The sequence below is a fragment of the Arvicanthis niloticus genome, chromosome 23 (assembly GCF_011762505.2).
Source record: "Arvicanthis niloticus isolate mArvNil1 chromosome 23, mArvNil1.pat.X, whole genome shotgun sequence".
Taxonomy (NCBI): domain Eukaryota; kingdom Metazoa; phylum Chordata; class Mammalia; order Rodentia; family Muridae; genus Arvicanthis; species Arvicanthis niloticus.
The window spans coordinates 10,285,470-10,308,901 of record NC_133430.1 but is presented as its reverse complement, the minus strand read 5'-3'; the positions used below and the strand labels follow the sequence as shown (position 1 = coordinate 10,308,901).

The following is a 23,432-nucleotide window of genomic DNA, read 5'->3' as shown; positions in this document are numbered from 1 at the left end:
TGACCTCCAAAAACACCCTAACTCAGGCTGCAGAGGTGGCTCAGTGGTTAAGAGCACTGACTGCTCTGCCAGAGGTCCTGAGTTCATTTCCCAGCAACCACATGGTGGCCACAACCATCTGTAATGGGATCTGCTGCCCTCTTCTGGTGGTGTGGCTGAAGACAGCTACAGTGTACTCATATACATAAATAAAGAAATCTTAAAAAAAAAAAAAAATTTCCTAGCTCAGCTATTGTGTTCCTTTCTGACCTTCAGATCATCCCCCCAAGGCCACTAACAATCTCCATCTCTAAATCCCTTCTAAGGGTGGTGGTTGAGTCCCTAATCTGCTCCAGTAGCAAAGCTTGAAAAGGCTCAATCACTGTTACTGTGAGTGCCAGTGACACTGCCCAGTGAGGGGCAGGACGCCCCTTAGAGTTTTCCAGGACTCATGGATTATGAGGGATGTGGTGACTGTGACAGCCACAAGCAGAGCACCGCTCCACAGCAGCCTCTCCGGGGCTCGGCACGGCCATCGTGGTTAGGCTAACGGGTGGGTCACACTGCATGGGTTCTAAAGCTGTTTTGCTGTTCTTCTTTCATGACCTCCTGTCCTGAGACAGCTTGTGTGAGCCCTGCCATTGGCAGCCAGAGACAGCTCCTCAGCATACCAGGCCCCCTTTACCCCTGCAGGCTGCTCACCTCAGCTTCTGAGAGGCCTCACAATTGAAAATGCACCGGAGCACTTGGAAGTACGAGGCCTGTGTCTACACCTGGGAGGAAGGCAGATGCAGGGGACCGTTGAGACCAGGAAGCACTAGTAAAGTTTGAGTCCTGTAGACGATTCATGGGTATGAGTTGGTATAGAACAGCCCTGCTGCAATCCTGGATGCTCCTTAGAGGGGTTCTAGGCTGGAAATGGGTGACAAGATTAACTGAGGTCCAAGACAGAAGTGTTGCAAGAAAAAAAATCTTCCCCAATGTGCCATAATGCTAGAGTTGAGGTTCCTCGCCAGCCAGCTGCAACAGAAGCTTCCCACAGCTCTGACCAAAAGAGACAGACTGTGGTCCAGCCTACCAGTCTATCAACAGGCCTTGAGTAACCCTGTCCCCTCGGGGACCTAAACACTACCATGTTTCTCCCTCAGAAACTATGGCCAACACCAGCTCAAACAAAGAAACACCCCAAGTGCTTACTTTCTGCCCAGACCAGTTTTGAATCTAGGTCGTGGGTGAGCACAGGAAGCCTTCCCCACTGCCTTGACTCATGAAAGAAGGGTGCCTAACTGAGTGGCCTGTTCATATAAACCTAAGCCACACACAGTCTGTCAGGGAACCATGTGTGACTATAGAGGCAGCCCAGAGTTCCTGTTCACTGGGAAACCTTGGGAAGCTGATTTGTGTGTGTGTGTGTGTGTGTGTGTGTTTTTTTTTTTCTCCCCAACATCTAGGAGAAAGGCAGCCTCCCAGACAGACAAGCCTGCTGACAGAAAGGAAGATGAGAGCCAAACGGTAGGCACCACTCTACCCAGCCGCCTATACCCTCAGGCCTGCCTCCACTGTGGGCACATCTCCCAGTGAGGTCCCTGGAAGCTGGGTGCTTGGTTTGGACATCGCTGTGAGGGAGGGACAGGGATCCCTTCGTGGTGCAGGCCCAGTCAGGCCTGTATCTCCTGAGCATTGTTTTGACCAGACCCTTGGAGCCATCACTCAGCAGGGAAAGCAGAAGTAGGCAGGAAAGTTCCAGCCACCAGGAGTACTTAGAGAATCCCACAGAGCTCGGGACCATGACGCTCCAGCATACCAAGGCCACATCAAAGGGATTTGGGTATATCTGCTGGCCAGTACCCCTGGGTATTCACTGGATGTGTTAGGCCTCAGATTCCTTAGAGTCAGCACTGGCTTTTCCTAGGTGCCAACAAGTGCTCCCTAGCCCCAGCTTCAGAATACCTCAGGCAGCAGAGCCTTGAGGAGTAGATTGCACTATGGAGGCCCTGTTGAAACCCTTGTTGGACCTCAGTTTTTTCCACCTTTAAAAATAAAAAATAAAGGCAGATCTTCTGTATAAATCAGGTCTGGGCAGGGTGCTGGGGTCCAGAGAAGCTATCTTCCTCAGGCCACTTCTTCACTGTTGACAGCCTGGTGAGCCCCTATTTCGGTGGGAGGTTTTGCTTTAATGATAGACGTTCACTGATCATATGCCTTGAGGACATGTGGAGAGCAAGCTGGAGTAGAGGTGCCCTGCCTTGTAGTTAGCAGATTAATGATGGGATCTTCTCTCTCACTTTAGGAAGATCCTAGCACCTCCCCATCCCCAGGGACCCGAGCCACCAGCCAGCCACCTAATTCCTCAGGTAAGAGGACACTGCCCTACAAGTCTTGAGGTCTTGGAGCAAGCAGTCAGCTGATCTGGCCACTTCTCTCTCCAGACAAGAGCGTCAGATCTACTGAATTCCAGGCCCTCAGAGCTTCCACACTTACCCAAAGAGCCCAAGCAGACTGCTGGGCAGGGGTGACAAGGGGTACTGACCCTGGCCCAGCTAAGGGAAATGCACTAACAGTTCTGTTCACAGTGGAGGTCTAATGGGGACTTGTTGGTGCTTGGGATTTTTTTTTTTTTTTAATACCTTGAACCAAATTTGATTTTATTTAAATTTTTTATTGTTTACTTACATTTTTAAAGTAAGAGTATTTTACCTGGTAGGCCAGTGTCCCCTTTAAGGCATCTGTTCATCTTAAACGCTGTGTGTGTGATTAAGCAGGTGGCCACTTTGTTGTGTTCAATGCCAGTTTCTAGTAGATTTCTGTGACAGTGCCCGTGTTTTGACATTTACATACCTCAAGGTGCTCACTGCTATTCTGTAAGCAGCTTGAAGCCAAATGTTTGCACTACTTTCATTAGCTCGCCGAGATGAAGACAGAATCACTGCATCACAGGTTCTTGTTCTAAGGCTTTGAAAATGTATTGCCAACTTGCACTATTGTCCAGTGTCCTTCAGTGCAGAACACATGCCGGTTCTCAAACCCTCCCACTGCTCACTGTCCACTGTTCTAACCATAGTATCTCTGCATATGACTGCAGAGATACTATGGACTGTTTAGGTGCTGGGGACTTTACACCCCAGAGCCTCCACGTTAGGCTGGCTGCTACCGCACAGCCACAGTCCTGGCCCAGACGCTATTTAACATCAGGCTTTGTTCCTCCTGTGTAACACCAACTAGTCCGATGCTACACTTCGATCATCAATCAACCTTTCTCTATTAGAAGCACAACTCCTGGCCTGTCCTGGTCCCTGCAGTCAGCTGTGCCCCAGGAATGTGATTAGGACAGTGTTATAGACTTAGCTATGGGACCAGAAGGCTGGCTTCAGCTAACCACACCCTCAGTGTCAGCTTTGTGCGGTGCCCGGGGATCAGGAGTGGTAATCGAGTCAGAGGAGTCAGGTTGTCACCAGACAGACAGCTGCTCTTGTCAGCTTTTGTTCTCACCAGAGTGCATGTGTCCAGCCTTCCTGGACTTCCTGGCGTGCTGCTCCCTGCATTAGATGGCTTGCTCAGTGCCACTGTCCTCATTACTGTGTGGGTTATGGGATTTCCCAGCTTAGCAGGAGAAGGGATTTCCCACACGTAGCAGTTCTTGACTGCCATGGCCAAGTATGCTGCTTGAGGCCACACACCTGGAGGATGGCTCTGGTCCCAGATCTTGTTTCTGTAGGCCTGTGCAGCTGCCAGGTGGCTTTGAGGTAACCTGCCTCAGACCTGCGGTTGCTCTGCAGACAAGGCTCAGCTTAGAGCACGACAGCTCCATGCCTCTTTGCTTGACCCGAGGCCAGCGTCTCCTGCTCAATTCAATCTGTTTCCTGTGAGCTGAAGCACGAGTTGTAATCTCTAGTACAACAAAGGCTGAGCATTCACGGTCTAAAACCGTAACATGCTCTGAATTCTAAAACTTGTGGTGGATTTCATATGACCTCTGAATCTGCAGTAACCTCTGGTCCCAAGCACCCAGATGAGTCCCCCTCAGCCTGTACCATAGACTTAGAAAGGGGAAAGCTACTTCAGGCTCAGGAAGGGAGCAGGCCGGACTTAGTGTGAAGAGACTAATGGACAGAGGTTAGTGGAGGGAGCCTGGCCACAGGGGCATGTACCAGGACAAGACCAAAGAGAGTGTGGCTCAGATCCCTGCCTGCTCTCCTGTAACTGGAATCTCTGCTTCCCTACCAGCTGAACCAAGCTCTATGGAGAGGACTGGAGTTTCAAGGGAATAGTGGGAAACAAGGTGACAGCAGGCTACCTACAGTTCCTGCTGAAAGGGGGACTGAGACTTGGGGCCAGGTTGCAGCTCTACTCTGAGCAGCTCCCACCATGGCTCTGCACCCAGAATCTGAGTAGGCTCCCGCAGAGAGGACTTAGGAGTGGGGTGACACTGAATCCTCTCAGCTCTGACCCTTCATGAAATGAATTGGCAGAGGCTGGCCGAAAGCCCTGGGAACGGAGCAACTCGGTGGAGAAACCTGTGTCCTCGTTGCTGTCCAGGTGAGCCGCTCTGGGGAGGGCCAAGAGACGAGTCTGTGGGCAGGCTCTGGTACTAGTTCACATGTCTGTTTCATTCCATGCCGTAGAACCCCGTCTGTGGCAAAGAGCCCCGAAGCTAAGAGCCCCCTTCAGTCGCAGCCTCACTCTAGGTACTGACAACCCTTCTGCTCACATGTTGCCCATGCTCTGTGGCTTCCTCTGTCCCCTTGCCCACGACTAACACCCCCAACCCTGTCTTGTGTCTTAGTATTAACAACTTGCTCTGGAAAGGGTGGTCTGCTCTTTCAGACCTGGGGAGAGGCAAAGCTAGAGACCATCACAGGGGTGTATGCTGGCTCCTTCCTCTCCTAAGAAGAGAAGTCTGCGGAGGATGACTGTCAGAGGGAAGGAGAAGCAAGTCCAAACAGTCAGTCCCTCCCACGCAGGGCAATGGCGGGGACCACTACTCGCTCAGTCCAGCACCCTGTTCCTCAGACCGTCCTTAGCTCCTTTCTCTGCATGCAGCATGCCTGGCCTGCCTTCTCCAAAGTCAACTCCTCCCAACCCTTGTTTCCCAAACCAAATGCCAACATGACAGCAGGGTAGACCATTGAGAACTCAGCTGACCCAAAAGACAAAGGATTTGAAACCAATATGCCTGAGCTGGAAGGCCCTAAGCCCACTCCAGGAACTCACTCTCCTGGCCACCCCAAATGGGAGCAAGGATCTCATGTCACAGAGCAGGTGACAGCAGGAGCCAGGCTTGCAGAGTGAGACAAGGTGGTGAGCAAGAGCTGTAGCCCAGCCCTGACAGGCGTGCCCATGGGGAGCCAGGCCATGGGCCAGAGATAGCTGAGGTTCCTAGGAGCTCCGGACCATGCTGAGGGCTGCACTGGTCTGCAGTGGGAGCTGTAGATGGGGCTGCCCATGCCTGTGAGTGAGAGACTGCTGCAGAGATTTAGGAGGAGACATCGACCTGAAGAGGGGGCAGATGGTGGAGCCTTGAGCACAGGCAAGTGGCTACAGGCAGGGAGACTGGGCATGAGTACTCAGTGCAAGAAGACTGTGAACAAGCACTCAGTGCAGCTGATCTCCCACACGCAGGCTCCCTGCAGAGCCCCTGAACACAGGAACTAAGGGGGAGGCTGGCAGATGAGGCTGGAGTGGCCTGTGGTCTTCCAGCAGAGCTAGTCTTCCTGCAGTGGGTTCTCAGAGAGTGCCCCCACCTCCTCAGTGGTCAGCTGTCCTTCCCTGGGCAGACACATGGCTGAGGCCTCGCTGTGAGAATGAAATCTCTGTAGCTTCAGGCCAAACTGGTCTCCAGCGTTTTTGTTGTGGTTCTCTCTCTCTCTCTCTCTCTCTCTCTCTCTCTCTCTCTCTCTCTCTCTCTCTCTCTCTGTCTCTCTCTCTCTCTCTCTCTCATTTTTTAAAATTCACTTTACATCTGGATCACAGTCTGCCTCCCTTTCTCTTCCCAGTCCCATCCTTACAAACCCCTCCGCACAACTGCTCCCTCCCCTTCTCCTCAGAGAAGGGCGCCCACTTCCATAGCATCTGGTCCCAGCACTGGTCTCTAGTTTTTATGGAAATGCACAGTAACTGCCTGCTCACAGCACACATGCTGTGCATGATGGCTGCTGTGTGGAGGTGGAGCCGGGCCTGGAGAAGTCAGGTGGATGACTCAGGTTCCCAGCAGTCACTGCTGAAATGCTGCCTGCAACCCACAGGAAGGACCTGAAGCTTGGGCATGGTTGCCTCCCAGGACCCGGAATTCCTGGCAGACCTGTTCAGCACCGTGGCTCACGTCTTTGTAGCTCACTTTAGTTTTCCGCCTCTTCTCCCCAACTTTGGGGATCAGTGGCCCTCCCTCTAACATGACCCCTTACATACCAAGCTGTCCCCATAAACAGACATTGGAATTCCGTCTCATCCCAGTCTCCCTCACCTGATTCCAGCCTTGTTCCTTTCCCTGAGCCACAGGCTTCCCTAGCTCTTCTCTTCACGTGGGCAGAGAATTGCGTCCAGACTGTGTCTGCCTTCCGCACCTCCACCGTGTCCTGAGAGACTCTGCAGTTAGATTCACCTTGTGGCTAGTGAGTGTCTGGGAGAGCGCCTGTGCCCCAGACGTTGACATTCAGATCAGTGATGTCGCTCCAGAACTTGTTCAAAGTATAACCAATAAAGAAAGAGCAAATCCACGCCCTCGGATGCTTCGGGAAGAACAGAAGTAGGGGAGCCACTTCCCACCCAGCGGGTGCTAGGTTGAAGCAGTATTCCCAGCATGGATCTAACCATGATTTCATTGATTCTGGTGGGTTTCACCAACCAGAGTTCAGCTAGGAACGCAAGCTCCTTGTGGCAGAAGACATACTCAGTCCTATCCATCTTCAGGGAGGCAGGAGGCACAGACATAGTCTGCCTCAGTTGCCCACTTGGCGTAAAGCCTTTCGAGCCAGAAGATGCTCCTATATGGCCCCATCTCCGGACTTGGACTGGGAAATGTGGTTAAGGGATTGTGGAGAGACCTTTGAGAGGCAGGACTTCCACATCTTTTCCCAGCATCCTTGGGTAAAATACAGCAGAAGGGCTGGGGAGAACTCTGACACCCAAGGCTGCCCCACCATGGGTGCCTATAGACTCTGGCAACCCACCTTCCCACACCTGCCTGTTCTTCTTTCAGGGTGAAGCCTGCTGGGAGTGTCAATGATGTGGGCCTCGATGCCTTAGATTTGGACCGGATGAAACAGGTGAGAGTCGGGAGCAGTCAGCAGGCTGGGGACTAGCTCTAGCCAGTGGGTCCCATACTTGACTGCCACAAAGGCAGGAACCTAGCCAGCAGAGGAAAAGGGAGTATCTGGGTACCCTGCAACCTGCTTCTGGGGCCCCTTCCTGTGGGCAGCCATCATGAACTGAGGGGTGGTGAGGGCAGGGTTTGCTCAAGGCCAGGCTGAGGGAAAGATCCCTGCGGCACATCCCCTGGAGCCAGTGACTGTCCCTTCACTGTGAGGCTCTGCCCTGCAGGAGATCCTGGAGGAGGTGGTTCGAGAGCTCCACAAGGTAAAGGAGGAGATCATTGAGGGTGAGTTCATTGTCCTCCCAGCATCCCACTCACCTCAGTGTGGAGCTGTTGAAACTTAGGTGCAGAAAAGCGAAGTGCTTTACCAAGACTGCATATCTCTCCGGGTGTGGCTTCTTGTCTCAGATCTCCCTTGCCTCAGCATCCTCTCAGAAAATCACTTGTGCTGGAGAGGGTGGGCGCAGAAACACCCCTAGTTTCTGTCCTTTCCTGTTCACGTCTACTGCCTGTCCAGTCCTTTCCTGCCAAGGCTGCCTTTGAAGGTTTCTGAGCTCCCTTACAACCTGCATGACCCTGTGTAGGGGACACCGTGTTCCCTCCTTCCCAGAAGAGCCCTGGCTCTAACAACTGAGACTGTGACCCTCGCTCTTATCACATCTGACCCCAGAAGCACCTGTGGGGGCTGACTTGGGCTGGAACAGAGCAGCAAATCATAGCCTGCGCCTGCAGCCCACGTGCCCCCTCACCTCTCACTGGTTCCCAGGCCAGCAGCAGTGACTGCACTAGAAAGGCCTGTGAAACCAGAGGGCAGCTAATGGCAGGCTCCCATGGGGAAGATGTACACAGAGGTTCTGTTAGGACCTGGCCTCTAGCTGCTATAACAGCTACGACCATTGGCCAGAGAGGGCGCAATTCCTGTCTGCCCAGCCCAGCCAGAGTCCAGCTCTGGGAGAGGAGTGCAGAGAAGGAAACAGCATAGCCAAAGCACAGTTGGGTGTGTCACTGCTGTCAGGTACTGCCAGCCCTGGGGGGAGGGGACTCCCTTTCTGGCACTTGGGGAAATAGCTAGGAAGGAAACACTGCACACAGCAGGCTACCTTCAAGAGCTGCCTGGGAAGAGGCAGTGAGTAAGACATACTGCCCCTCTTCAGGGAGGCAGGCACACAGACATCACTGCTTCAGACACTGCCTGCCAGAGCCCTGTAGGCCCAGGCCATGCACCCCAAGAGAACATGTGAGGGCCCTGGCCCTACAGAGATCCCATTACTTATGGTGACCCTTCTCTGACTGTTGGCTCCAGCCATGTCTGCACTGTGAGGGTACTGGAGGCCAGTGATGGACAGAGAAAGAGCATGGGGAGCTAAGCAATGGGATCCCAGATTGGGGCAGAGACAGAATGAGGGGTGTAGAGTAAGGAAGAGAGGCATTGGGAAGACTTAACAGATCTCAAGCATCAAGGACAGAGCCTATCCTGGAAGGGACAGGGCGGGCCATGGCACTAGCACAGTCTAACAGCTCTGTAGCCAGAGAGTCCGGCTGTATCACACACACCTCGGAGCGGATGTGGGTGCCCACCTGTCAGACTCTAGGAAACCTCTGGGTCCCTCCCACAAGCAGCCCAACACAGCTCTGAGGCAGGCATAGCCTTTGGCTTTCTCAAGTTCCTCTTGGTAGGGGTAGAAGCCCATGAGTGCCAGTTCGCCTCCCCAAAGGTCTGTATCAAAGCTGCCATGCCAGTGGGCCTCTAGTCCACCCATGTGTGCCCATGGCAGCTTTAGCAGGGTCCGTCCCTGCTGCACTGAGCCCGGCTCTCCTGTCCTCAGCCATCAGGCAGGAGCTAAGTGGGATCAGCACCACGTAAGATGGCACCAGCCCTGGAGGATTGTGAGGAGCTGTGCTGGCCCTAGCGAACATCGAGCCTGCCGAAGCTGGGATATACTTAAGTCTCAACCTGTGATACAATATTAAAGTGAGGAAACCAACTTCAACTCCTGGATTTCTTAGTGTATCTGACACAGAACACCGGGTCTATTCTTGTTTTGTATTTTATATTTGCTTATTTAAGTGTACGTACCTTTGATTTATAGAGAACACTCCCAAATCACCTGCTTTATTAGATGGCTTCCAAGTTTTCTCCTAGGTGACACTGTTGGCGCCTCAGCTGGCAGGGAGCAGCTGGGTGTGGCGTGGCCTTTCCACGCCACAGAGCTGTCAGAGTACAGCGCAGCCCCAGCAGCCACGGTGTTCCAGTCTGTCCACGCAGTGCGTGTCATGTCCACACCATAATAAACTGTTCACTGTGCACACTCGGGCTCTGGCTCTCTCTCACGCGCCGGCCAGAGCATGCAAGAATAACAGGATAAAGAGGGACCTCAGAAAGCAGCTGGGCTCCATCAGAACATCCCCAGGAAGTAGACAGGCTACCAGGCACCTTGTACTGGTGGAGCTGAGCCTCAGGTCCTGCACACAGCCCCAGGGTTTCAGGTGAGTGAGCTTTGAAGGCAATGTACTCCCTGGACACACAGGACTCCATGTTCAATGTGTCAGGTTCCAGAAGGGGGTCTGGTGCTCATTGAGGTGACAGAGACTTTCCCCACACAGACTCCCTGATTCCTGTGACATTGCCAGAAACAATCCATGGCCACCTAGAGAGGGTTCCAGCACATAATCTCCATTGTGGCTACAGGGAGCCTCTGGATCTTGGTGTCAAGGGCTATGTCAGTATGGCCAGGAGACCAACCATGGGAACCTTGTAACCTCCCATGGCCACCATGACCATAGAGCAGAATGCCTGCTTGGTGCTGGGGGCCTGGGTAGGAGAGGCTGGGGTGACCACAGCACATTTCATCTCACTGGGTTTCAATTGTCGTAAAGGCTAGGAATGAGAGAAAAGCCTGAGCAGCTTTAGGAGGCCTGACCGGGGCAGCACACCCACATTCCTGAGACTAATGGCCCTGCAGCATACAGCATCTGACAAAATGCCCTCAGCACAGCCCGTTCACAGTGCCTTCAGAAGTACAGTTGAGCCCCAGACCAGCCTCTGACATGGGGGGGAGGTCTCAACACAGCCTATGGCTCTGTCTACAGGAAGAGGTCTGGGGGGCCTAGATGAGGTGAGGCACAGCCAAGGGGTGTCGGGTGGTAGCTGGACTCACTGGAGTTCCCCTCAGTCCATGGATTAGCCTGTGTGCACAGGGTGGGGCCACCTGCCCTGATTCAAAGTCCTTCCTGGGAAGTTCTTAGATCAGGCCTTCTAACAGTCACTATTCAAGGACACCTGTACCTGGAACCACAGGGGCCTCTCCCAGGCATGAGGCAATGGCTATAGCACACCCTCCCTGCCTGGCCTCCTTTGTAGTGGTGGCCTTGGTCAAGCCTACTGCCTCAAGCTCAGGCTATAGTGGGAGTTGTGAGGCTGGGCCCATGCTTGTGTCTCTCTACCAAGGCCCCCCTCTTCCAGCACACTGCTGCTACCTGCTCTGGACATCAGGACCCACCACGGATCAGCCCCTTAGGACCAGCTCACTAACCAAGGCTGCCTGTTTAATCACAGCCATGCCATCACACCAGCATTTGGGCCCTGCCCCAACTCTCACGCAAATGCCCAGCCAGCCATCTGACTTGGGAGCCAGTTCCATGTAGGATGGGGAGAGATGAACCCCCATGCAGTCAACGTGACCTGACAATGTCTAGATATATGGACCCGATGCTGCCAGCCTGAGCCGACCTTGTCTAGGAATACATATAAACACTTCTTGCAGCCTGATGCATCCATGTCCGGGGAAACGGATCTCATGCTGCAGGCCTGACCGTAGCCAAGCTCAGGATTTCACAGGTCAGGGGCCTAAAGTGGAACTGTTCCTTGGCCTGGAGGGAGGGACCTTGTGCAGCCCATACCTAGAGGTTCCTCCATAGTGGTGGATGCCTCAGGCCTTCTAGAGCCTAAGGGAGTGGAACTCGGGCATGGGGTTTGCCTAAAGGAGCTACACAGGTGCTGGATTCCACCTATTTGGATTCAGACCCCATTCTCTAGGAGCCCAGGTTCAGGCCAAGACTCTATGCTGCCCAAAAGAAGGAAAACACAGACTATAAAGACATATTAGATTTAATCTGGGGCATAGAGATGCCAGCTCCATGGCTCTGCCTGCTCAGTATTCTGGGCAGTCACAGCTAAGACCCAGAAAGGTCAGATAAGCCTGATTTCTCCAATCTGTGTCTGTTTGCTGGGCCCAACAGAGCCAGAGGCAGCTTAGACTGCACGAGCTGATGCAGACAGACCAGTTCACATGGGCAGGAGGCTTATGGCTGCTCCATCTGGACTACTGGTCTGCAGGGCTCACAGGTGATCTTTCGCCAGCTTACACTTGCGCTTAACCCTGGAGTAGGGTCCCATAGAGTCCTCAAATACAAAGTCCCAGAGCACTTTCACCCAGGAGTGGTGCTGTGGCAGGTGGTCATAGTATTCGGGTGCAATCTTCCGCACCTGTGGAAAGGGGTTGGGGTCAAGACTGCACCTTAGCTGGTTCATAAACACACACACACACACACACACACACACACACACACACACACACTCACTCAGGGCGGGTCCACTATGATCACTATGATGCCATAGAGTTCTAAGACCTACACCCTGCAGACCTTGGGTCATACCCTCACCCCAGCATCCTATGCTCTGCCAGAGTCTGAACCTCACAGTTCACTGTTAGCTCAGTGATCACACTTCTCCACCCTGAGCCTTTACCCTAAGCTGAAACTCCATGTCTGCATTCTCCCCTATGGAGTGCCGCAGCCTGTAACCAAACTCCCACAGTGCTGTGGAGATTGCTTTCCCACCTTCCCAGGGAAGAAGCCATTGCTGTATCCAAAATGGGCCCAGCAGACAGCCATCTCTCCTGCCTACAGAGAATGTTCATGAAGGCTGCTCGTATCAGAGGTGGCCTCAGTTGAGACTCAAGCTTGGCCTCTGAGATGTGCTGTCCCCTCCTCTTAACCTCTGCCCTCATCTCAAATGTATATTTGAGTGTGACCGTTGTGGAAGGAGCAGACAGCTACATAGGCTGCAAGAACACATCACTGGGACAATCCAAAGGCATCCAGCCCAACACATACTGGACAGGAATTCACACATACCAACACACACACACACACACACACACACACACACACACACACACAAACAATGTGGGCACCCAAGGAAAGCATAAGCAAACCTACTTGGGACAGGAGCCTCCTCCCCCACAGCTTCACTTCACACACCTAACATTCAGGACCTCCTGGCCCTCTATCTCAGCCTCGACCCCTCCACCTCAGCCTCCCTTCCCTTCTTATTAGGTTCCCCTCCCTGTCACTACAGCCAGTCCCCATAGGTTGCAAGGACAAGATCCACACCTGTGCTGCCAGGCTGGGCACAGTATACCTCTACTGTCCCAAGGCTGTGATAAGAAATGGTTGCCAACAGGCAGGAGAAAAGAAGCAGGGTCCTTCTCAGTGTTTACTGATACAGAAAAGGACACTGAAACGGGACAAGCACTTGACCAGGAACCCGCCAGAGCCCATCAGCAGGGTTCCAGCAGCATACTAACCTACTCTGCTAACCTGCACCCGCTTGGAAGACTCTGCCCTCTCTGGATCTGCCTCCTCCGTCTCCAGGCATTGGCTTATGTGGTCCAGCCTTTCCTGCTGCCATGGAGCCAAAAGTAGGTTACCCTCCCCTTACCTACACACAAAGGAAAAGGCATCCAGACTCCTCCCGTGCCAGTTCAGCCCAGGCTGAGCACTTACCAGTGGCAGGTAGCAACCGGGGATGCTGGGGAAGTCATGGTGTTCCATGTGGTAGCCCACATTGAAGGTGATCCAGTTGAGGGGTCCGTAGTAGGAGTAAGTCTCGTGGCCCTTCTGGAACATATAATGCTCAGCCACAAAGTGGCCAGAGATAGGGTGCAGGCCCAGGCCCAGGAGGGAGCTGGCTAGAAGGTAGACTATGGGTTTGATCCCCCAGAGGGCAAAGATAGTGACATCAAATGCCAGCTGCACCAGGGTGTTGAAGATCTCCATACGTGTCACCGCCTTGGGGTTCACATAGAGAGGCCTTAGTGAATAGAAGAAGGGTTGAAGCACCAGCCAGAGCAGCTTGCGGGCTGGTGTGCAGAAGAACCAGCCCTCAAAGTTCGTGGGAATATCCACATCCAGCCCGTCTCCGCCCAGGTAACGATGGTGGTCCACATGGTACTTTTTGAAGGATGTGGCATAAGGTAGGCCGATGGGCAGATTAGCAAAGATGGCAAACCAGCGGTTGCGGGAGGCACAATTTGTGCCAAAGGCAGTATTATGTGAGATGTCATGGATGGCCAGTGTCAGCGAGTGGTTGATGCAGCCACCAAAGGCATAGGCCCAAAACAGCAGCCATCGCCAAGAGAGTCCCCGCACCAGCCAGCAGGCCAGCACCTGCACCAGTACCATTCCCGACACGGTCCATTTGATGTGGGGGTCTGGCCGCATCAGGGCCTTGATGGCTGGGTACTTGGCTGCAGGGAAGACAACAATGAGGGGTGATTCAGCATTTATTGGACCCTCATTCTCCTGCCAACTCCCATCTTCAGCCCCCAGCAGTCCCTGAACATATACAGCAGCCCATCCCATACCCTCATGAGTCTTGGATGGCTTCATCGCTATAATTTGTGTCTGGGAAGAGTTGCAGCCTGGACTGCGGAGTGCAAAGGCCCTGCCTCTGACCATCTTCAGGGCAAGGCTCGGGAGCCTGCCCAGGGTAGGGAGAATTTGCCACCAGCTGAAATAAAGTGCAGGCGCCACAACAGGTTCCATAAAAACCAAAGTAAACACAGAGCCACAGCCTCGGGGCCCCCAGTGTTCCAGTAAACACACCTTTGTCGTCTGCAACTAGGAGCATGGACAGCGAGGGATGATGTGGATTGGTCACTCCCACACTGCTCAGGCCTTTGAGTGGACAGGTATGGCTTGGGAGGCAGCCCCTAAAACAAATAAGCACTGCAGAGAAGCTAACAAAACGTCTGCTCTCCACACAGCAGCGAGTTTCCATCCTTGTGCAGTTTGTGCGTTTTTTGTGTTTTGTATTCTAGAAAAGGAGCAAATGGTGCATGTGGAAGTTAGCCAAGCCAGCAAGGACCAAGAGGAAAAAAATATAACAGTAAGACATTTAGATTGTTGGTACCTGAATACTAAAGGGTGGGGCAAGATGAAACCACTGGGGCTATCCTACAGGAGGGCCAATCAGAGGGCTGGAGCTGCATCTGTGAATAGAGGGCCATCAGAAACCCAGGATGATTGATAGATGCATTCTGAGATAGATGAGCAGATGGAGCCAGGTCTGCTCTGTCCCCTGGCTCCCTGGACCAGAACAGACACCCCAGCGATGGGGTCCCCATTGTCCTGCAGAGGGGAAGGCCAGCCAGGCAGGATCTTATCCTAGAGTACCTCAATTAAATAACACCAGTGTTCAGCAGCTCTGTCACCCTGTGAGCAGACAGTGGCCTCAACTTGCCTTGCCCAGGAATGGCCTATGGTATCTCCCAGGACCATATCAAGGACTGTTGTCCTTCACTGGAACGGGCAGGGCCATGTGACCAGCGATGATGGCTGTATAACACGTGACTGTCACGAATGCCTCCAGCCTGCACTCCTACAGGGACAGGGGAGCAGCCCAGTTGCCCAGTGCACACAAAGCCTTGGACTAATCCCCAGCACTGCAGGAGCAATGTGCTAACACACACCTGTAATCCCAGCACGTGGGGGTGAGGATGGAAGGGGCAGAAGTCCAAGATATTTCTCAGTTATATCGTGAGCTTGGGGCAGCCTGGGCTACATGAGACTCGGTGTGTGTGAATAAATTAATAAGTAAATAAACAAGCAAGCAGATGGATAGGTAGGTAGATAGATAGATAGATAGATGATAGGTAGATAGATAATAGATAGATAGATAGATAGATAGATAGATAGATAGATAGATAGATAGGTAAGCAAGCAAATAAGTAGGTAAAGTATGTATATATACATATGTATATATATATACTTTACATATATATGTGTACACACACATACACACATACACATGTTTTATCACAAGAAAAGAAAGTCTGGCCAGGCAGTGGTGGCACAATCCTTGAAACCCAGCACTTGAGAGGCCGACACAGGACCTCTGAGTTCCAGGCCAGCCTGGTCTACAGAGTGAGTTCCATGACAGCCAAGGCTACATAGGGAAACCCTGTCTCAAAAACCAAAACGAGCATGCAGAAACCTCTAGCTCCCAAACACTTCATCTGAGCAATGGGCAGCATCCTAAGACAAGGCCTTGTTGTCAGCCTAGGAGATTTCAGGGCCAAGCTGAGGCAGCTGCCAGAGTCCCGTTGTAGGGGCCCCTGATGACACAGGGTTATGCACATGGGCATGAACCACCGTTTCCCCTTCGACTTTGCCCACAGTTGCTTAACGTTCTTTAGGTATCTGAAGAGCCTGGGCTCTAGGAAGCCAGGATCCCCCCGCCCCCAGGCTGACTGTGTTGCCTGTTTTCAAATGGAGGAGGACATTTAGCACCAATCATGAGCAGAACAATACGTCCCCTAAGATGCTCACATGCTAACCCCACAGCCTGTGACCACATTAGGAGAAAGGTCAAGAAGAAGAGATGAATGCATCATCAAAGTCATCACAAGGCTCACCAGGTATGCAAGAGCAAAGCAGGGAGCCACGGGACGGAATGGGGCATCAGGGGTGAGGCCACCTGTCTTGGGATACAAAGCAAGCCCTGTGAAGAAGGTAGGTGACTGCAGAAGCCAGGACAGACCAGGGAATCTGCTCCCTGTGGGGCCCTCAAAATAATTGCTGCTCTGTGGATGAGGGCTTCAGCCCAGTAAGGCAGGGCCAGAACAGTAAGGTCCAGGGCAAAGAATACTGTGAAGTGACACACACACACAACTGGTGGCTACGTTCTCAACCTCCTCCTCCCAGGCTTGGGACAAGGCCAGCCAAACTCAACCTGGCCTCTGAGGGCCATGTTGCTCACCAGTCCTGGCATGATGGATAAGCCAGCAGGGTCACTCCCAGCATCATCCCACTGGGCTTAGCACGGGCATGGCACTGGGCACACAGGACAGACTCTGTGATATGTGAGCCACACTCGGCCTCCCACTCAGAGAACTGATGTGGCTGCTGCTACTTGGGGAACTGTGTTGGGGACCAGGTGAAGGGCCAGGATCAGGACACCACCACGGAATGCCTCAGTGTTGCAAGAAAAGGATCGCTGCTCCTGGGGAACACAGGACCATGGGGAAGGTGCCATGTCTTCATGACAGGGAGGATGAGGACATCAGCGGGAAAGCTCCATCCCCACCAGGAAAATCACATGCAAAGTGTCTGAGTCTGTGCATGCCAGCAGCTTCCCAATTCCCCATGGTGGTCTCTGTGGACCTGCCTCGCCCACTGAGCCACCCTCAGGTGGCAGCCTTCCTCTTCCACTCCTGCCCAGGAACCCACTAACTAGCTCTAGCTAAAGGTTTCCATGAGGCAGCTGCCCTTGCTTCCCCCTTGGAAGGGAGCCAAACATCAGCACAAGAGGCTGGGTCTAGCCTGTGTCAAGTGAGCAGCCTCGACTAGGTGGACTTGAGGGCAGCAGAGCCCAGGCTCTGGCTTAGATATAGGCCAGCACATGCGGTACCCAACCAAGGATACAGCCTAGCAGCAATGACCTGGATGGAGGTGTTCGGACTGTGGGGTGCTTGCTTTATGACTCTCCCCTCTCCTCTGCCAAAACCACTGCAAGAAGTTCTGTGCACCCACCTCTTCCTGTCCCCCAAAGACTTGACTGTGCCCTTGAGGCCTAGCTGGCCCTTCTTAGCCTCAGGTCCTCCGCTGGACCTCCCAGAGAGGAGAATGCTCCACATGGAAGGAAGACTGCATATCCCCTCCCCAGCTACCCTGGTTCCCCAAGCTGCTTCTTGCACCCCATGCTACAGTAAGCCCTTTGCCCAATGGGCATTCCTCTTAGGTCTTCTCTCGGTGGGCGTGGGCAGTGTCCAGCCTCTAGCCCGGAGTCCCTTCGTATGCCTCAAGAGTTCTGGCCTCTGCTAGACAAATCTGGAGCCCAGCCTGGACACCCATCTATAGCACCCTGCAGGCAAGCATCCTCAGACTCAGCTGCTGCCTCTTTTTGGGGCTGCTCTCTTGTGCTCCACGTCAGATGTGCCTTCCCTGAGAGCCCACAGAGCTAGGAACACAGGCAGGTGCCATCTGCCTTGAGGGCATGTGGCCACTGGACCCAAGGATGCCTGGATGCCCCAGATTTGCCACCAACATGTTAGTGTATTTGTTCTTAAGGACCCGCAGCCTAAGGTGAGGACCACACCCACAAGACACTCTTAACCTGTACCTCTGAGGAGCTTTGGTTTTTTTTTTTTTTTTTTTAGAAATTCTCCTGATTTGTCAACTTTGTCATCAGGGACAGAGTCAAGAGCTGGGCAAGAGAGCACCAGAGAGGGACTGCCAGCTGTAGGCCCCTCAGCCACTCTTCCCTTATGTAGATGGGGATCCCTCCTCTTCAATCTGCAGTATCATTTCTCCAGTGAGGACTCTCAACACTTCCAGTCTGGACCCTCCATGCCCTGCCCCTCCCAGTCTGACATCAACCCCATCCAGGACAGGGTTCTCCTATCTTTTTCCCAGGGAGGCTAAGTAATGCACAAGACCAGTCTGGCTACAGGGCAGCAAGTTTGCCTCCTGTGTCACGGGAGCCTCCAGCAGTCAAACCTGCCGAGCTCCCGCCACCAAACTGCCCAGTGATGATGATGATGCCACCTAGTCACCGGAGGCCAAAGTCCCTAACACCCCACCAGCTGAGGGTGGGACCTCAGACCAGCCTGTCCTCATCCGGCACCCAAAGTGTTCTTAGACAGCTTCTTCCCAGCTCCGAAACAGACTGCGGTAACATTTCAAATGTTATCTCCCTTCCCAGCTTCCCCTCCACAGAGGAGTATGGTATAGATGGAAGTGTTCTCACACTGGGTCATGGTCCAGATGAGAGAGCATTGGGTGTGGTCTTAAAGTGTGCCCTTAAAGCAAGGGTATGCATGGCATGTTAGTATGCCGCCATACGGCTGAGAAAAAAAGAAAGAAGGCCCATGACATTAGACAAACTAAGTGCAGTGTCCCAGAACACGTGCCAGGCTAACAAGGTTCTACAGAACTCAAGATCAGATCCCAAACTCAGATCCTCACATGATGGGTTAGGGACTGGGGCCTTGGGTGATTAAGTCACAAGATGCAGCCCCTATAATGAAATCAGTGCCCTCAGACAGTAGACCAGAATGCTCCCTCAGTAGATCAGAGTGTTCCCTCAGACAGTAGATCAGAGTCATCCCTCAGACAGTAGACCAGAGTGCTCCCTCAGACAGTAGATCAGAGTGCTCCCTCAGACAGTAGACCAGAGTGATCCCTCAGACAGTAGACCGGAGTGATCCCTCAGACAGTTTACTGGAGTGCTCCTTCAGACAGTAGATCAGAGTGCTCTCTTGCCTTTTAGCAACATAAGGACATGATATGAACCAGGAAGCAACCCTCACCAGAGCACATATCTGGCACCCGGGCTGATCCTGGCAGCTTTTGGCTAGGGATGGCAAAGGTGTTTAGAGGGTCCACTGCTTGTGGTTTCTTTCAATCCCCAGAGCTACTGGGCACCAGACACAACTGAGCTCTCCCCAGCACTGAGTGAGGACGTCAGGTACAGAATTTCACCTGGGGACAAAGGTTGAGGGTGTGGCATTCTAAAGGAGAGCAGGGAAGAGGAAGGTGACAGGTAAGGGCAGGGTTGGTGTCCAGGGTGCCTGGGCACAGGAACCAGAGTGGGAATCTTCCTCATCTCTACGGCAGGGGTGCACCCAGGAATGTGGGACGAAGCCAGGATGGCAATAGTTAAGGAAATCAGTCAATGCCACAACTCGGGGCTTTCAGTTCTTTCCAGAGAGCCAGTGATTTCACATTTACCACACGTCAATATGCACGTGTGCAAATGTGTGAGTGTGCACTTGTGTACAGACTTGTGCGCGTGTCACCAGAATGGTTCTTTGGAAAGAACATTGAAGCTAAGACTCTGGAGACTACTCACAGAGCCAGTTGTTAAAGAGGTAAAAAAAAAAAAAAAAAAAAAAAAAAATCTAGCCGGGTGTGGGAGGGTCATGGTGTCGGCCTAGCAGGTGCCAGGTCCTGGTTTCCATCTCTAGAACCACAAAAATAAACAATCAGTTCACCACAGAACAATGCTTACAAAGGCCAGGAAGCTGCCTGGGCCTCCCAGATTCGGGAGAAGGCAAATGCAGAGGAGGGTTTAGAGGGTGAGCGTCTGGGTATCTCTAGTAGGCTGGAGCCAAGGCTAAATCCCAGCAATGGAGGGTATAATAGAGAAGGAAGGGCCTCCTGAACTGCTGGAGGCCTGTACCCTACACCCCCATTTCCCCATTCCTGTATAGCACAGCACCGCACACCTCGGCACCTCAGCACAGAACCACCCCTGACCACAAAACCATGGTCCTATAACGGGGGCACAAGACACTAGGCTCTCAGGGAGACCACAGCCATAGAGGCAGCCACAGAGCTGTGCCTGGCAGAGGAGGCCACAGGCTCAACCAGACCCCTGCAGATCCCAGCAAGAGGCAGGCTTCCTACCAGTCACCCCGGAGTCTGTATGGCTGTGGCGGGGTGACCAGAGCCTCACCTTCCCCTAGCGGCTCCCTCTGTACCCTAGGCTCTCTGGCAGCGGCATCTGGGTTTTCTGATCTTCCCGAAGGCCATTGACACACAAAGAAGTTGTAGCCTGGCTTTTCCTAAGCAAACAATCCAATAACTGACTTTTATTTCCTGGTTTCCCGTTTCAAAGAAACAAATCTGAGTTTGTGTTCCTGGGCCTGACCTGGTATATAATGGACCAGCTTCCTGGCTGCCCTGGCCCAGAAAGCACGTTCTTAGATGATGCCATGGGACCCTATTTTCTTAAGACACTGTGCCAGGAGAGCATGCCCTCACCCTCAGCGACAACAGGAGGTGGACTTCGGTCTTATCACAGAACACTGGGGCCAACTCTTAGCAATGACTTCTGGGACCTGATTGGGAGGTTCAGTCACTGAACACCTGTCAGGTTGCTGTAGAGGCTGACGTAGCCATCAACCACCAGTGGGCCTTCCGTCCAGACCTGAGCAACCCAGGCCTCAGGGGCCTCTGGGCTACACAGCACAGGGCAAATGGCTTCCTCTCTGGAAAAACAGAGAACAATAATGTGCTAGTTTTCCCTCAGGCTGGGGAAATAAGGGGCACTATGACATCTGTCCCCATCCCCAGTGAGTCCAGTCCTGTCTGCAGGAGGCTGACAGTAACAGCTACTGTGAGTGTTTGTGGGGATCCTGGCCAGAAATGCGTCACACATCACCTCCCAAGTCTGAACAGCAACTTCGTAAGGAAATTTCTCATATGGCCTTTCCCAACTTCCTCATGTTGGCATGATTCATCCTGGCTATGGGATAAGCCTTTTTTACCAGCCACACAATTTCTGCTGCAGAGACCAGAGCTTGGGCAGTGGAGCTGAGGAGGCAGAGCCCAGGGTGACCACCAGCCTGGCCAGGGCCATCAGAGCGGCCAGCAGGGTGGAGGTGGGGGGGCTTCCTGGAGGAGGAGGCACTGAACCATGCCTGGCAAAGCAGGAAAGACCAGAGCTCAAGCAGGTGAAAGAACACACATCCAGAGTCACCAGTACTAACCAGACAGGTTATCAGAATGGAGCTCCCTGGAGGTGACAGCTCTCTTGCTATGTATGCCAGGACCAGAGTGTCCCCCTAAGTTCCCATGCTCCAGCCCTGCCGTTTTTCCCCCACCAATCTTATAGGAATTCTGGATGTATTCTAAGGCTCTTGGTTTCTTGCTTAGAAAGAGATATTTGGGGCTGGGGCATGGCTCCCCTGGCCGAATGCTAGTGCGTGCAAAGCCCAGGGTTAATTCCCCAACACCACATAGATGCTGGAAGTGGGGCTGGTTGTCTGTAATACCCGAAGTAGGAAGGCAGAGGCAGAAGGATGCAGATACCAAGGCCATCGATTGCAAGTCTGAAGCCAACAGGAACTAGAGAGTTCTGACTCTGGGGTACACATCTTCAACCTCTCGGCTGGGGAGGCAGAAAACAAAGGACCACAAATCTGAAGCCCATTCATGCAGCTAAGAGTCAGGAACCTTTCATGTATCCTAGAGTCCCAAATACCTTACCAGCTCCCATCCCTCAGGAAGCCTACCTTATCCTTTCCCTGCTGGACCAGGCAGTGTGACCACAACATTTTGCAGAAGTGTGTGTGTGTGTGTGTGTGTGTGTGTGTGCGCATGTGTGCGTGTGTGCACTTGTGTGCCCACCTGCGAAGGTGTGGTCTGTCTGGATCCCATGAGCACCTGTCCCTGTCAACAGGACTTCTCTACCTAACTCCAGGAGCCCAGAGAATTCAGGAAGGAAGCTGGGGAGGCAGAGGAGAAGCTGAGGAGGCCCCTGCTCCGGGCTTGACACCCTCAGGCATTTCAGCCAAGGCACCTGCCCTCTTCCTGTGGCAAAGGAAGGGGGACCAAGGTCCTTTTTGCTGTGGTAATTTTACAAGAGTAGGGAGGATGGCTAACCCAGACATGTGAGAGACAACCACCAAAACAAGCCCCTCAGGACAGGTCCTGAGCCCTCAACTGGAGCAGCAGCAGCCCAGGTGCACCCTGAATTTGAAAGGTGTAAAGTCAGAAGGAAGCTTGCACACTTTAGGCGCAGGTCAGGAAGACGTCAAAAAACAAACAAACAAACAAACAAAAACAGAAAACCCCAAGAGAAAGAAGCATCAGTTCAAGACCTGGCCGACAACAATCTGGAGTCCAGGAAACCAGGAGACCAGGAGACCAGCCCGGATACCACTGGCAACGAAAACGGAAGCTGACTGTTGAATAAATGTGAGACAAACTTATTCGCCTTAAACCCACAGGAAACAGCATTGCCGATCTGATGAAACACAAGAGTTTTCAGATGATCCAGCGCCAAAGGGATGGGGAGAGAGAAGGGAGCGCTGTGAGTAGCAGTCAGGCACAGAGGTTTGGAGATATCAGAGGAAGGTAGTACCCTCCACCCACGGTGCCCAAGACGCCAGCGCACAGCCGGGTATCCGCATGACATTGCCCACCCTGGGACCTCGAAGAGGTCCACTGCGGGGGGGGGGGGGGGAGCCACTATCTTCCAATGGATCTTCGGGGTCTCCTGCGTCCCCAAGGAAATAGGCGTCTCCTGCTTTCTGAGCAGGTGTAGCCCGCGCGAGCGCATAATTGCTCTGAGTTGGCTTGGCTGAGAAGCAAGAGGGGCTGCACACAGCAGGCGCCTACTAGCTGCGGACGGAAAAACCCGCGGCTTGCTCTGGCCCACCACCACCCCACCTCTGACCCCCCGCGCGCACTGCTCCCCATATCCTATTCACCCCATTGTGGCCACCACGTCCCAGCTAGGTTCTTGCTCACTCTCACCAAGCATCTCCTTGCGCCTCTGGGTGTGAGGCTGGTCGTTGTAGACCCACTCGAAGTCGCTGCGGGCCGCGCTGTTACCCATGGTGGGGACTTTGGAGCTCTAGCGAGCTCTCTGCTGAGCAGTGTTCACCTGTCGCAGGATACCCAGGTGTCCCGGGCGGGGACCTAGGGATCGAGCGAGGGCGGGGGCGAAGGGCGGGGCCGAGGCTAAGGCACCTCCTGGGCGGACCTGAGGGCGGGTCGCGGTGGTCCCTAGGAACCCAAGTGGCCCGGGTAGGGAAATGCAGTCAAGCCCAAAGCCTGGCAGCCCTGCAGGGGCCGCACGAGACCCACGGAATCCTTGGACTCCTGGCCGTGTGGTAACGCAAACTTGTAGGCGGTGCGCTTCAGTGCACACCTGTCTCTGCTCCTGGCTTGCCTCACCATGGAGCGCAATTCACGCTGTGCTCTAGACTGGGCGGGTGTTTGGGTCTGGAGTCCGGGTCCCCACAGAGGAGTAAGTGGGAATGTTAAGGGGACAAGGAGCTGGGAAGAGGGCTATCTGGAGCTTGGGACAAGCAGGCCCCAGCAATGTCTTCCCCTGCGTGTCCCTTTC

At 53.4% G+C, this 23,432-nt stretch overlaps 2 protein-coding genes across 10 annotated transcripts in view; one reads left to right on the top strand and one right to left on the bottom strand.

The window, feature by feature from the left end:
* Positions 1-9,595, top strand: part of LOC143436791 (ena/VASP-like protein) — a 122,995-nt gene extending 113,400 nt beyond the window's left edge. For 3 of the 4 annotated variants that reach the window (XM_076921207.1, XM_076921205.1, XM_076921206.1), the window contains exons 8-14: positions 1,431-1,491; positions 2,270-2,333; positions 4,449-4,515; positions 4,602-4,664; positions 7,175-7,241; positions 7,516-7,573; positions 9,115-9,595. In XM_076921207.1, the coding sequence (XP_076777322.1) occupies positions 1,431-1,491; positions 2,270-2,333; positions 4,449-4,515; positions 4,602-4,664; positions 7,175-7,241; positions 7,516-7,573; positions 9,115-9,152 (418 nt within the window). In that variant the 3' untranslated portion in view covers positions 9,153-9,595. The remainder of the gene's footprint in view (positions 1-1,430; positions 1,492-2,269; positions 2,334-4,448; positions 4,516-4,601; positions 4,665-7,174; positions 7,242-7,515; positions 7,574-9,114) is intronic. The other variant, XM_076921208.1, reaches the window with a different exon arrangement.
* Positions 9,596-11,378: 1,783 nt separating this feature from the next.
* On the bottom strand, positions 11,379-23,014 carry LOC143436792 (sphingolipid delta(4)-desaturase/C4-monooxygenase DES2). 6 transcript variants are annotated; one of them, XM_076921213.1, is made up of 6 exons: positions 22,838-22,996; positions 14,484-14,562; positions 14,177-14,387; positions 13,936-14,081; positions 13,076-13,818; positions 11,379-11,774 (listed from the first exon to the last, which is right to left on the bottom strand). In XM_076921213.1, exons 4-6 carry the CDS (start codon positions 14,027-14,029, stop codon positions 11,628-11,630), a joined length of 984 nt encoding a protein of 327 aa, XP_076777328.1. In that variant the 5' UTR covers positions 14,030-14,081; positions 14,177-14,387; positions 14,484-14,562; positions 22,838-22,996; the 3' UTR covers positions 11,379-11,627. The 6 variants fall into 6 exon arrangements, with proteins under 6 accessions (XP_076777328.1, XP_076777324.1, XP_076777325.1 ...); XM_076921209.1 differs by lacking the exon at positions 13,936-14,081; XM_076921211.1 differs by lacking the exons at positions 11,379-11,774; positions 13,936-14,081 and adding an exon at positions 12,857-12,973.
* Between the last annotated feature and the right edge of the window lie 418 nt (positions 23,015-23,432).

Coding starts and splice junctions, on each gene's coding strand:
- LOC143436792 (XM_076921209.1), bottom strand. CDS start 14,351: ATGGAAACTCGCTGCTGTGTGGAGAGCAGACGTTTTGTTAGCTTCTCT. Junction 13,819..14,176: donor CCTAGTTGCAGACGACAAAG/GTGTGTTTACTG, acceptor TCTTCCCTGCAG/CCAAGTACCCAGCCATCAAG. Junction 11,775..13,075: donor CCGGTTGCTACCTGCCACTG/GTAAGTGCTCAG, acceptor CCCTTTCCACAG/GTGCGGAAGATTGCACCCGA.